This window comes from Canis lupus, chromosome 21 (genome assembly GCF_048164855.1).
Source record: "Canis lupus baileyi chromosome 21, mCanLup2.hap1, whole genome shotgun sequence".
Taxonomy (NCBI): domain Eukaryota; kingdom Metazoa; phylum Chordata; class Mammalia; order Carnivora; family Canidae; genus Canis; species Canis lupus.
The window spans coordinates 7,148,452-7,162,112 of NC_132858.1; the positions used below are offsets into that span (position 1 = coordinate 7,148,452).

Below are 13,661 nucleotides of genomic sequence, written 5' to 3' on the forward strand. Positions count from 1 at the left end.
CCCGCCACCTGCAGTGGGGTGGATAGTGGACAGCAGCCAAGAACGCGACTTTGTCTCTCAAACAAGCCTGCAGGCTGCAGCCCCCGGAGGGCCGTGCTCGTGCTTCTTCCTGAATTCCAGGCTTCTCTGGCTCGGGGAGGCTGCTGCTTACAGAACTAAGCTCACAGACGTGGCACTCAAGCTAGAACAATCTGTCACAGGAATGCAAAGCTTTTTATATAGAAATTCTGAAACTCGGTGTCCAGAAAACAGGGGTTTATTTTTACATTCTGTAAACATGAGCTTCAGGATCAGCACAAACATGGAGCGATCTCAATGGTGTTTATCCGAAGGACAGTCTGTGGGTTCACGATAACTGGAAGAGAGAGAACAGGGTCACAGCTTGGCCACGTCTGCGGTGTTCATGAGCCACAGTGAGACCCTGTGGCCGGACCACCTGCTCTTTCCACGGGGGGTCGGCCTGGCACTGGCCCTCCCCAGGCGGAACCCAGGCCCCATGGGGACCCCGCTGGCCACGTGCCTGTCCCGCCCCATGCTCCGGGAGCCCCTTCAGAAGCAGCAGAGGGTGGAGGAGAGGCTCCTGTGAACCTGACCTGAGGCGGAGCCAGCCTACTCTGTCAGGGTATTTTAGCACCTCCCCAATACTGGCAGCTCAGGCCAGTGGTGATGAGGGTGACTGAGGACTGTGCATGCTATACACTTCCCAGACAGGATCCCACACCTGTGGGTCCTAGGCTTGAGGAGCCCCCACCTTACGGGGGGTTGTGACTTCCAGGGGTGCCTACTGCAGGGATGGGCCTGTTCCTGCTTTTGATTCAAGGGGCTGTGGGGGGTGGCCACGGACTGGACCAAAGAAAGCTAATGGGGACAGGACGAGTTGGGGGGAGCACAGGCCAGGCCTCAACTGGCACTCCCTCAAGATGGGGAGGGGCAGAAAGTGGAGTGACAGCTGGTCTGGCACCTACCTGGGGCCTCCTGTGACCCCATGTGTCCCAGGACCCTCCATCTTGGATGTGTGGGGCCTGGCCCCCACCTGGGGGCTACTGCCCTCACTCAGGAGATGCCCTCACCTTCCCGACCTCTCGTACCATAGTCTGGGACACCCCTGCAGCGTGCCCCAAAGAGCCACCGCAGGAGGCTTCCTCTCCTCTTCCCGCTAACTGGCTGCTGAACCCACCCCAGGGCCCCGCTGCTCCCTCACACCTGGCGGGAGGGGGGCACCCATGGGTGAGGTCTGTGCTGTGAAACCACCCGTCACATTCACTGCTGCTGCTCTACTCCGGGTCTCCTTAGACCACATCAGGGCCACCTCCCCCCGCTGTGCAGCCCAAGTATTTGGACACCAATGGTCAGCATCCGCCCTGCCCCTGCCCCTGGCCCTCATGCTGTACCTGCCAGCACGTTACGCAGCTCCCGGGCTGACATACCCTGCCAGTTCCCTCTCTCGTCCATAGTCAGTTTTGCTCCTTCACTTTGACCCCTGACCTCACCCCTTCCCACCTGAACCTTCCCTCCACCCCCGCCGTCCCCAGGAGACCCCTGGACTTCCTGCCCGGCAGTGAGGCCATCAGAGGGACACTCACTTCATCACCAAGCCACACTCTGCACGGCCCTTCACCCTATGCTCCTCACCCCATCCCACGCTGGCTCTCCCTTCTCTGTCAACCAACGGCCCTCTTCCTCAGGCCTCCCTCCACCCCTGGATATATGTACCCAGAGGCACAAGGTCAGGTGTTGCTCAGGTCCCACCAGTTATCTAAGATTCCTTCCGGTTCTCGTGTGGAGTGGCAGTTTGCTCATGGCACTGCGGGGGGAATGCTCTGCTGAGAGGACTGCCTTGCCCCACCCCGTTTATTTGTCGAGTCTCCATGCTGGACAGGAGTCACCTCTGGTGCTTCTGGCACAAATGGTGCTGCCACTGATGCCCGTCCGTGGGTCATGGGACACGCTGTGCCAGTCTGAGGTGAAGGCAAATGTTCCCCTTGCCATTGTGACCTGCTGGCACATTGTGGTCCAGTGGCAGTGGCTGAGGTCCCAGGGCCCCTCCCTCCACACCCCTGCTCTGCTTACGAGTGACTTCTACCTGCCCGGCCCCATCTAACCCAGGAGACCGGGGCTGAGCTCCGTCCCGTGTCGGTGGCCGCTGTCCCTGCCAGCAGCCACAGGACCGAGCATAGTGGGGGACCGAGCACAGTGGGGACGGGGCACCAGCCACACTTTGTCTAACTCACCTTTCGTCTTCCTGTAGTTTTTCCTCTTCTTAAATTTCATATTAATTTTTGGCCATGATTCTGTCTTTTCGATGACCGTGGCTTCTACTCGAACGAGATCCTTTCTAGAAAGAAGAAAATAAACAATGACCTACCTTCTTAATTATTTTTCAATCTTACTAATGGTGTGTAAGAATTTCCAAAACAAAGTTTTACTTTCTTTTCTGCTGATTATAAATTATACCCTCCCTGCAGATAATTTGAAAACCTCAAAGAAGCACGACAGAAGGGGAGGAGGCAGGGGCAATGGGCAAAATGAGAGGGGGGGGGGGGCAGCCCACGTGGCTCAGTGGTTTAGTGCCGCCTTTAGCCTATGGTATGATCCTGAAGACCCAGGATCAAGTCCCGTGTCAGGCTCCCTGCATGGAGCCTGCTTCTCGCTCTCTCTGTGTCTGTTTCTGTCTCTCTCTCTCTCTCTGTGTCTCTCATAAATAAATAAATAAAATCTTAAAAAGAAAAAAGAAAAGAAAAGAAAAGAAAAGAAAAGAAAAGAAAAGAAAAGGGGACTAAGAGGTGTGAACTTCTGGCTGTGAAATAAACCAGCCATGGGGGGGTGGCTCAGCACCAGGAATATGGTCCACAACACTGTAATCAGTTTGGGAGGTGACCCAGGGCAATAGGCCCATGGCGGACTGCACTCTGTAATGTACCAAGACATCGTGTACACCTGACATGGATACGATACTGTATGTGAATTATTACCTGATACTAATAAAAGAGAACAGCACAGGGGCACCTGGTGTCTCAGTTGGAGAAGTGTGGGACTCTTGATCTTGGGGTTGTGAGTTTGAGCCACATGTGGGGAGAGTGTTTACTTTACAAAAAAGAAAAGAGAAGAGAAGAAAAAAGAGACAGGGTGGTCTGTCAACAAATCGTACAAGTCTCCACTGTAATAAATTGTAATAGAACAATGGTCTGGCCTGGGTGTCCTCTGCATGGCCTCCCTCACAGATCGTGCAGGCCCTAGACAAAGCCCAGCATTAGTGAGCGCGTTACCCAAGGAGTGGCTTGCCAAGTAACGTGAAGTTGTCAGCTCCAACCAATAGGACCTGGGAAATGAAACAGGCATGTTACCAACAAGTGACAGAAAAGTCAGTGATGCAAACAATGGAGCATGAGGAAGGAACCAGCCACCCAACAGCGTGCTACGGACTTGATCTGCCAGCCTACTAGCTGTTCCTCAGGGTTCAAACCAGCGGGAATGTGAGCCAGCCCCTGGCTGCTGAGCCACAGAGCTGCGGCTACCTCCCAGATAGGCCCATCAGTGCAGCCAGGACAAGCGTCGTTGAGTACTGACTCGGTGATTGTGCTTCCAGAGAAGAGTGTCAACCGCCTGTGTAAATAACGGTGGCTTTTTTTTTTTTTTTTACTTTTTATAGAAAGTTATATACAGCGAAAATCCTACTGCGGTGTCCTTGGAAGCAGTTTATAACACTGCTAATTCTGCCAAGATTTAGGTTCAAGTGTATTTTTTAAAGATTGCAAAATTCCACGTGGATGTTTCAACAACTGTCCTTTGCATGGCCAAGTGCGGCCTCAGATGAACGCATCTTTGCATTACAAGGGCAGATGAGAAAAACACCCAATGACATAAAGCTTAAATATTTTAAGGTGAAGTGTATTTTACAACAACATCAACGGACTTCATATGTTCGATGATGACAAATAATCAAAACACTGTATTACAGTCACTTTCAGGGTGACACGTTCTCTTCTACTGCATTTCCTTTTTTTTTTTTTTTTTTAAAGATTTTATTTATTTATTCATGATAGTCACACAGAGAGAGACAGAGAGGCAGAGACACAGGCAGAGGGAGAAGCAGGCTCCATGCACCGGGAGCCCGATGTGGGATTCGATCCCGGGTCTCCAGGATCTGCCCCCGGCCAAAGGCAGGCGCCAAACCGCTGCGCCACCCAGGGATCCCTGCATTTCCTAAGTTAGGAAAAACAGTTTGCGTTAGGTGGTGGTTTCTAGAATGTTTTTGTTAATGTGAAATGTTTCAAAATGATATCTTTATAGGGGGTACCTGGTTGGCTCAGTTCGTGGAATGCATGACTCTCAATCTTGGGGTCATAAATTTGAGCCTCATGTTGGGTGTAAATTACTAAAAAAAAAAAAACTTAAGAAAAAAAAATTCCCTTTCAAAAATGGTCAGATACACCTCTAAAGTCTCCTACTTATTTTAGATGTTATATAGAGTAAGTGTGCCCTTGCCCATGAGCTCATGACAGAGCCACTGTCATTAAGGAGAAGTAAGTCCTCCTGGCTGTTGAAGCCCTATATGGTTGATTAGTTCAGCTCTGAGCTCAGTTCACCGGCTGAGAACAGCATCTTAGAAACAAGAGTTTAAGGGGGCTCAGTGGTTGAGCATCTGCCTTTGGCTCAGGTCGTGATCCCGGGGTCCTGGGATTGAGTCCTGCGTTGGGTGAGCAGGGAGCCTACTTCTCCCTCTCCCTCTGCTGCTCCCCCTGCTTGTGCTCTGTCTCTCTCTCTCTCTCTCTCTCTGTCAAATGAATAAATAAAATCTTAAAAAAACCAGAGTTTTGGTTTAAGTACACAAAAACTCTGCAACCACAAAAGAGGAGTTTTAATCAATAAAAAAACCCATATATGCTATGGCACATTATGTTAGCAGTTAAACACATCCTAGAAAAACGATCTAATATAGAAACCTCATATATATATATAAATATATATTAGAACTTATTAGAGAGAGAGTGAGTGGGTGAGAGAATGCACAGAGGGAGAGGGAGACACAGTCCCAAGCAGACTCTATCTCGAGTGCAGAGCCCGATGTGGGGCTTGATCTGATTCTGAGACCACGACCTGAGGTGAAAACAAGAATCTGATGCTCAGCTGACTGAGCCACCCAGGCACCCCTGAAAACTTACATTTGATATACTTTTATAAATAGAATAAGAAAAAAACAAAGAAGTCTGCCCCAAACAACAAGAAGAATTGTAAGCGATGGGTAGAAATACCAGGCTAAACATGCAGACCAAGCAGTGTGGAATGGCCGGTAGACATACCAGTCCCTGGGAAATGCCTCTAAAACCAGTCCTTCTGCTTAAAAGCAGCAGCCATCAAGTCTAACACCACAGTAGTGTTCCTGCAGAAACACTCGCCCCGTCAGTGTGGGGCTGAACCCCTGTCTGCAACCGGGATGCTCATTACGCTCTAAGGGAGGGTGCTCCTGAGACGGGAGCTCCATCAGCACACGTGTTTTCCTTGGAGGAAGGGTGGCCCGCCTCCCTGTGAGGGGAAGTCTCCTGAGCTGCCCTTGCAGTCCCTCGCCCTGCTGGGCTTCAGCCACCCCCAAGGGGACACCTGCCCTCTCCTGTCCCTTGGCTCTGCTCACCCTCTCCCGCTGACCTGAGGAAGGCTCCCCAGGATAGCACACCTGGTGACTGAACTCCTGGGGCACACAGACCCTGTTGCACTCACCTTCTCCAGCCGTATCCTCTCTCCACATGCAATGTCTAATTCGTTGTTGATTAAAATCAGGTCCTCAGAGGTCACCTTCCACTGGTGGCTGGCGAAGTGCACCACAGCAAACAGCCTGCCATACTGGCCTGTGGCGATCAGCTCGTTCACCTTCCCCACGACCTCTAGGAGCGGGGAGAAAGCAGGCCAGGTGGCCAGCTGGTCAGCTACTCCCATTGGCACAGGCCTGCAGGGACAGTCATACAAGGCCCCAGGTCCCCTGCTCTCCCTCAGTGGGATGGGAAGTGGCGGTGGGGCTGCCGCCCGTGATTCTCTAGCCTGAGCACTAGGTGCACCTGGCTCCGTCCCTGTGACTCTGGGGTGCAAAGACCTTCACCCCATTGGATTCCCAGTCTTCTGTAAGAAAAAGACAGAGGACTAGCAAAGTGAGAGCAGAGGCCTTTTTGCAAACCAGGAAAAGCTAGAATTACACCCTGTGGTGCTAGGTCCACCTGGAAGCCTCTGCCCGCACAGCCCGCACAGCTCCGGGCTTCCACTGCCTCACCTCAGGTCGCGATCCCTTCTCTCCTGCCCTGTTCGCTGTCTGATAAGCATCTGTGAGCCTTGACCTGCCCAGCCTGGCCTGAGGCTGGGTGCTGGGACAGGAGTGCACGGTGCCTGCCCTGGAAAGAGTCAGGCCCGAGCTGCTCCCGGAGAAAGGGCAGAGCACTGTTTATCTGGCACCACATCTCAAACGGTACTTTAAAACCAGAAGATGCCACGCGCTGACCTGCGTTTCCAGCCTTGTAAGGCAGAGGACACTGCGCTCCCTCGTGGCAACGGTGGCCGGCCACATTGTCCCTCCTCACGGGACACGCTCTGGGTCGACAGGAATCCTGACACCCCGAGTTTCTCCAACTCCCAGGCTGCACCCACACCTACTGACCACCATGCACATGGTTCTTCTGATGGCGGAGAAATCTTTTCCTGCCACTGTGTTTCCACCAACAGCGTGGACATAGGTGGAGCCGGGGGTCCTCCCTTGCTTACACTGCCTGCTTGGACTGTGGCTGGTGCTTGAGAGGGTTTGAATCTGTGTCAAGTGGCAAAAACGAGCCTGAGCATTCACACCGTGCTGAGTCTCAGGGCCCCTGGAAATGTGAGATCCTGTTCTGTGGCCAGGGGACCACCTTGTCGGGGGAGAAATAGGGGGTACCGCCCTCGTTTCCACATCTGGTACCTGCATGGTGTCTGGTCTCCTCAGCTGGGTCTGGCAGGACAACTTCTGGCCAAGGTGGTGAACTCAGTGATGTTTTAGGAACGTACCTGTAAAACAGATTTTACATGTACACGGCATGCCCATGGAAAAAGACAGTTCAGGATCTGTGAGAAACGGCTGTGCTCAAGCTGGGGGGACAGGGCTATGCCTGCCATATGCTCCCAGGAGGCCCCGGGCCATGTGGACACGGGACTCTCAGTACAGACTTGCCCCTCTGTGTGACCGCACATCTTCTCAGAAGGGCCACATATTTCAAGAAACATCCACTAATTACTCAATAATCAAAACGGGAATTCCAACCATTTCATCCCAGAAGTGCCCCTCCTCGGAAGAACTACCCCCCTGGGCCGGTGGCTCATCCGAGAAGACAGGACTCTCTTTCTTAGTGTCAGGGCACACGTTCTCTTAGAGGTGTGGGCTGCATCGATGCCCCTCCTTTGCCACCCCCAACGCTCCACCCAAAGGCAAGACATTCTCTGCCTCCCAACCGTGCTGCAGTGCCAGTCTAACACTCAGGGGCTCTGAGGGCAGGGCTCCAGTGACAGGAACACTTTGCTGCTCAGCCCTTACCTCTAACTCCCACCAGGTAAGAGTCTGCTTGGCCTTTGTGCACAGACAGGGGTTGGAGCCCCGCCTCTGTCACCAGACTAACAGGACCTTGGCAACCATCTCACTATTCTGTGCTCCAGTTTCTTTCACTGAGCAAATGGGAACAAAAACACCTGTCCCCAAGGCTGTGCAGGATCAGGAGGGATGGTGTGCCCGGAAGGACCGGGCAGTGTGGAGATGCACGCGGGAGCAGTGCTGCTGCAGCCAGGGTCTGCCCCTCCCTCCGCTCGGCCTGGAGGAAACAAGCTGGGTGCACAGGGAGGGAGCACAGAGGCAAAAGGTGGCAGGGTCTTTCTCACTTCTTGATCTACTTCTGCCTTGAATTCCTGAAATCTATGGAGAGGGGAGAGCTCAGTAGAGCCCAAATTGAATTATTCAGAATGGTTTTAAAGCTTCTATTGCTGTTTGCCACCAGAGAGGGAAATGTCCGTCTTTCTGCTGCAGAGTTCCATCAGGAGCCCCACTTGGGTGCGTACAACGAATGCTCCCCATGCTGTGGCTCTAATCACTTTGGTGTCAACCGGCCAAAAAATGAAACTGAGCTCATCCACTGTGCTAATCTCAGGGTACCTGGAAACACGTTCCCACCCTGTGGCCAAGCAATGATCTCTGACAGACAAGGAGGAGGAGAGTCCAATCGTGGGAGCTCTGGTCCCCTTGCTGGGCCCGGCCCTCCCTATGAGACAGACTATAAGACAACAGATGCTGGAGACCTGGAACTCATGGGGAAAGAGAAAGATTAACTCAAATTAACTAATGTTCTGCCTTAGGATCTCTCTCTCTCTAATCTGATTCTGTTTTTCGACTTCATCTTTTGAGAAACATAAAAGCCCCCCGAATCTTCCCACTTCTGAGTTGGGAATGCAGGAGCAGCTGATACCCCATAACAACTCATGGTACGCCAAGCACTGTCCTAAGCTAGTTATTTATTTATTTATTTATTTATTTATTTATTTATTTATTTATTTAGTCCTAAGCTCTTTAAATGTGCAAATTTATTGAACGCGCAGAGGACTCCACTGAGAGAGATACTAACACCATATCCATCTTGCACAAAGCTCAGAGTGGACTACTTTGCTCATGGGCCCCTGGGTTGTGAGGGGTGGGACTGGGACAGGACCAGGAGCTTCCTTACTCTTCACTGCTACCCTCTACTGCTTTTGGATATTCCTACTGGGAATTTGGGTGGGATTTTGTCAAATTTACCTTCTGTAGTTTACATTAAAGGTTTTTTTTCTCCCTGGGGTGCCTGGGTGGCTCAGTCGGTTAAGCATCCAACTTCTGATTTCAACTCAGGTGGTGATCTTAGGGTCCTGGGACCCAACCCTGTGTTTGGGCTTCAGGCTCAGCTGGGAGTCTGCTTGAGATCCTCTCTCTCCTTCTTTTTCCCCTTCCCAAAGTAAATAAAATCTTAAAAAAAAATTAAAAAAAGATTTTTTCCTCTAAGAGTGATATTTTAATACTGAATGTGTTCTTCCAAGAGATATTTAAGTTTTTCCTAAAAATTCTGATCCAACCTTCTTGTGATTCTAGCTCTCCGGTTAGAAGCCTCTAATTAGGAGCTACTAGATTTTTTATTTTTTAATTTATTTTTAAATTTTTATTTATTTATGATAGTCACAGAGAGAGAGAGAGGCGCAGAGACACAGGCAGAGGGAGAAGCAGGCTCCATGCACCAGGAGCCCGATGTGGGATTCGATCCCGGGTCTCCAGGATCGCGCCCTGGGCCAAAGGCAGGCGGCTGCGCCACCCAGGGATCCCGGGAGCTACTAGATTTTTTAAATAAAATACAGCTATGCAAGGCCTAAAAGCACATTCATCTTTGGACTCTGGATGTTCCATGGATGTTTATGTCAAGGGTTCTAAAAGTACTATCAAAAAAGGTATGAGAAAATGTAAATATCATTGAAAACCCACACATAGGCCGTTCTGACTTTAGAAAGATAGTCCTACAAAGGAAGAGTCACTCAAACCCATGTTTTGACATTACCCTTGTGGAACTGAAGTACTCTGTGAACCAAATCTTTGGGAAGCAGATCCCAGGGAAGCTGAGGAAACAAGAAACAGTGATCATTAGTGGTAAGAAATGCCACTGCTCTTCATTGCTGGTGCTGGAGTTGGAGCACCAGGTCACAACGTGTCTGTGGAAAAAATCTCCGTTGACAAAGCTAAAACACCATTGCTTGTGGTTATTACTTGTGTGTGTCCATCTGTTCATCACACCATTGAAAAGGGCCTAAAACAAGAACCCTCACCCACTGACCTGTTCCTTGATCGCCAAGTGCCCCGTAGGGTCAGATGCTGTTCTCTGCCTCCCAGACGGCCTGAGGAGCCCATCTCCTGCTAGGCTCACCCATGCTGTCCCTCCCAAATGGAGTTGGTTTCTGTGACCAATGACATGTGGCCGACGTGATAGCACAACACTTCTGAAATTACGTTATAAAAGACTAGAATGGAGGCCTCCTGCCCATGACTAAGGTTGTGAGCTGGGAAACAGAAGATCCCGCCCCAGCAGACAGCCTGAGGGCAGCTTGAGAGCCAGAACCACCCAGCTAACCTGCTCCTGTACTACTCCTGACCATTGGAAATGGTGGGACATGACAAATGTCAACCACGCTAAGCTGCCAAGTTTTGGGGTGACTTATGATGCAGCAGTAGATGACTAATACACCAAGGGACAAAGGCCCAGAAATCAAATGTGGAGCTTAGGAGAGAAAAGGAGAGGGTAGCAACTCAGTAACTGTTGAGGATTTATTTATTCATTGCCTCTAAAGATGTCCTGTTACTGAAGTTTCCTCTATGGGGGCCCCTGGCTGGCTTAGTCGGTAGACTATGCAGCTCTGGATCTCGGGGTCGTGAGTTTGAGCCCCACACTGGGTGTGGAGTCTACTTAAAATGAATTAAAAGTTTCCTCTATCTAGTTCTTTGACTTGTCGTTATGAATATCGAATCCCGCCAAACATTTCTTGCATCTACTGATGTGTTTGATTTTTATTTTTTATTTTTAAAGATTTTATTTATTTATTCATGAGAGACAGAAGCAGGGAGAGAAGCACGGTCCATGCAGGGAGCCGGATGTGGGACTTGATTCCGGGACTCCAAGATCACACCCTGGGCCGAAGGCAGGTGCTTAACTGCTGAGCCACCCAGTCGTCCTGCATTTAGTTTTTTTTTTTTTTTTTTTTAAATATTGAGCTACAATGTACTTTCCATGAAATTCACCCTATTACAGCTACCTCTTAGCAGGTGTTCCCAATTATTGGTATCTTGGGCTGGGTTCTCCTCTACTACCTTGCTGTGCCTGGGATTTAGATCCTCGTTCGGCCGTATCTCTTCTTTTTCTGGGACCATTCCTCGGGTGATTGTATCTAGATGAATGGATTAAAGTATCTTGTTTACACTGGTGACTCCCAGGTTTACACCTGCAGCCTGGATTTGACCACCCACTTGTCCATTTGCTGTCACCACTTGCAAGTCTGACAGGCATCTCAAAAACTACAAAGGCTCCAGATTCACCCTCATGCCTGCTTTTCCTCCCCATCTCACAAAATGGCAATGTCACCTTTCTAGTTGCTCAGGCCAAAAAATCTCAGTCCCTCTTGACCCTTTCCTCTCTCACACCCTCAGAGCTATCAGCAGATCAGCTCTCTCTTCGAGATCCAGGGTCTGACCACCTAAATCCCCCAAGCCACCATCAATCACATCTTGCTGGAATTATTACTAACACCCTGCTCTCCCCATTACCTCCCTTCTCTGTGCAGCAGCTAGAGTGACGCTGTGAAAACTCAGGTCAGATCTTGTCACTATTTTGCCAAAACTCTCCAAGAGCTTCCTATTTAATTCAGAGAAAAGCCAAAACCCTCACAAGGGCCTACAGGGCACGGGCAGTGTGATGCCCCCTCTCTCTGTGGCTCGCTCTGAGCCCATGTCTCAGACTCTACCTCTTGTTCATTCTGCACCTGCCACTCTGGCTTCCTGGCTATTCTCGGAACATGCCAGGCACATGCCAAGTGCCTGCCTCGAAGCGTGTGTGCCTTGGCTGCTCTTCCTCTGAAACCTCCCTCCCCCATTTTCTCTGGGTGGACTCAAACAGCATCTGAGTAGAGAGGTCTTCCTGGACTATCCTATTTAAAACTGACCCTCTCCCACCCGCTTCATGCTTGATTTTTCTCCCTAAGACTCACCAGCTTCTAATACACTATGTAATTTATTTTAAAAAATTTCCTTCTTGGGCAGCCTGGGTGGCTCTGTGGCTTAGCAGCGCCTTCAACTGACGGCCTAATCCTGGGGGTCCTGGGATCAAGTCCCACGTTGGGCTCCCTGCATGGAGCCTGTTTCTCCCTCTGCCTGTGTCTCTGCTTCTCTCTCTGTGTCTCTCATAAATAAACAGAATCTTAAAAAAAAAAAAAAAAGTTGCCTGTCTTTCCACAGCCACCCTTCCCCCATCAGAATACTAGCACCATTAAGAGCAGGGATTATTTAAGTCTACGATGTATTCCACCCTTCCCCCCATCAGTGCTTGCGCATAAGAGGTGCTCAGTAAATGGTGGGCGAATGAATGAAGCCCTGGTTGGAATATGCCCTGGCAGTGGACTCTGCGCCTCCCTTGGAAGCCACCTCACTGGAACTCATCTACGGCCTTGGCTCAGTCCTGGACCCCGGAAGGAACAAATGTGCTCCCTCCTCTCCCATGGGGTCGTCCTACAGCTCTGAGCACTGTGGTATCTTCCATCCTGTTCCCCTCTCTCACTCCTCAAGGACCTGGCTGCTTACCATTCTGGTCACCTTCCCTGAACTCCACCTTACCTGTGTTTCTTAAAGTGGGGAGTCTGGAATTGAACACAGCGTTCCAAAGGCGGTCTTATGTCAGGACAAGGGAATAATTTCCACCGCTTTTGTAAAACTGTCCCTCCAACCCTAAACCTGACTTTTACTAATGGAAAACGTCAAACACACGAGAAAGTAAAGAGGACAGAACCGAGAGTCCAGAGCCTTCACGCAGATTCAACGGTTATCAACTCGCGTTGCCCATTTTTGGGTGTACAGGGTCTCTGGCCCAACTTCGCAATGATTTTTTTTTTTAAAGATTTTTTATTTATTTATTCATGATAGTCACAGAGAGAGAGAGAGAGAGGGAGAGACACAGGCAGAGGGAGAAGCAGGCTCCATGCACCGGGGGCCCGATGTGGGATTCGATCCCGAGTCTCTAGGATCGCGCCCTGGGCCAAAGGCAGGCGCCAAACCGCTGCGCCACCCAGGGATCCCTCGCAATGATTTTTAAGTGAATCACAGATACACTGCTTGAGCAGCAGAGATGTCAACGTGCTTCCACGGAAAGAAAATATTCTTTAAAAAACACATCACCGAAGCACTGTTGTATCTAAGGAGAACACTTCTTCAATATCCGCAAATGTACACTTAGCCCTATTTTTAAAAAGATCTTATTTATCTATTCAGGACGAACACACAGAGAGAGGCAGACGAGGGGCTGGATCCCAGGACCTCGGGATCGCGACCTGGGGCGCAGACAGACCTCAGCCGCCGGCCACCCAGGCGTCCCCGGGCCTATTTTGAAAACATGGTTGGGGGCAGTGGGTGGCTCAGGTTCCGATCCTGGTGCCCGGCCCCAGCCCCGCTCCGGGCTCCCCGCTCTCCCGCTCCCTCTGCCCCTGCCCCTGCCCCTGCTCAGGTGCGCGCGCGCGCTGTCCCTCAAATAAATAAAACAGGCACGCCAGTCATTTCAAGCCAAGATAGTGCCTTTGGCGAACGTCACTGCTAACGAAAGGCACCAGGCCGAGCCTGGGCTGTCCCGACCGCAAGGCCAGCGCCGTGCCGGTCACCGCGCCGACAGCAAGCGGCCGACGCCGAAGGCATGGGGCGGACGCGGACCCGCACGCCGCGCTGCCCGCCTCCCACCCCGCTGCCCGCCTCTCACCGGCTCCGGGCCCTGCGGCTCTCGGGCCGCGGTGGCTGCAGGCGCACAGCAGCCGTCGGAAGCACACGGGCACGGCGCGGGCCGCCACGGCCGCCGCCATCTTCCCGCAGCCTCGGCCGGAAGCGGAAGCGGAAGCGGCGCGAG

The 13,661-nt window shown here is 51.3% G+C and overlaps 1 protein-coding gene across 2 annotated transcripts; it reads right to left on the reverse strand.

Annotated features, from left to right (window-relative positions):
* Positions 1 to 240: 240 nt before the first annotated feature.
* On the reverse strand, positions 241 to 13,658 carry LOC140612575 (large ribosomal subunit protein bL21m-like). 2 transcript variants are annotated; one of them, XM_072790268.1, is made up of 7 exons: positions 13,518 to 13,658; positions 9,573 to 9,630; positions 6,935 to 7,020; positions 5,716 to 5,879; positions 3,267 to 3,319; positions 2,232 to 2,335; positions 241 to 355 (listed from the first exon to the last, which is right to left on the reverse strand). In XM_072790268.1, the coding sequence occupies exons 1-7, from the start codon at positions 13,615 to 13,617 to the stop codon at positions 291 to 293; spliced, it is 630 nt and encodes a 209-aa protein (XP_072646369.1). In that variant the 5' UTR covers positions 13,618 to 13,658; the 3' UTR covers positions 241 to 290. The 2 variants fall into 2 exon arrangements, with proteins under 2 accessions (XP_072646369.1, XP_072646368.1); XM_072790267.1 differs by lacking the exons at positions 9,573 to 9,630; positions 13,518 to 13,658 and adding an exon at positions 8,789 to 8,871.
* Between the last annotated feature and the right edge of the window lie 3 nt (positions 13,659 to 13,661).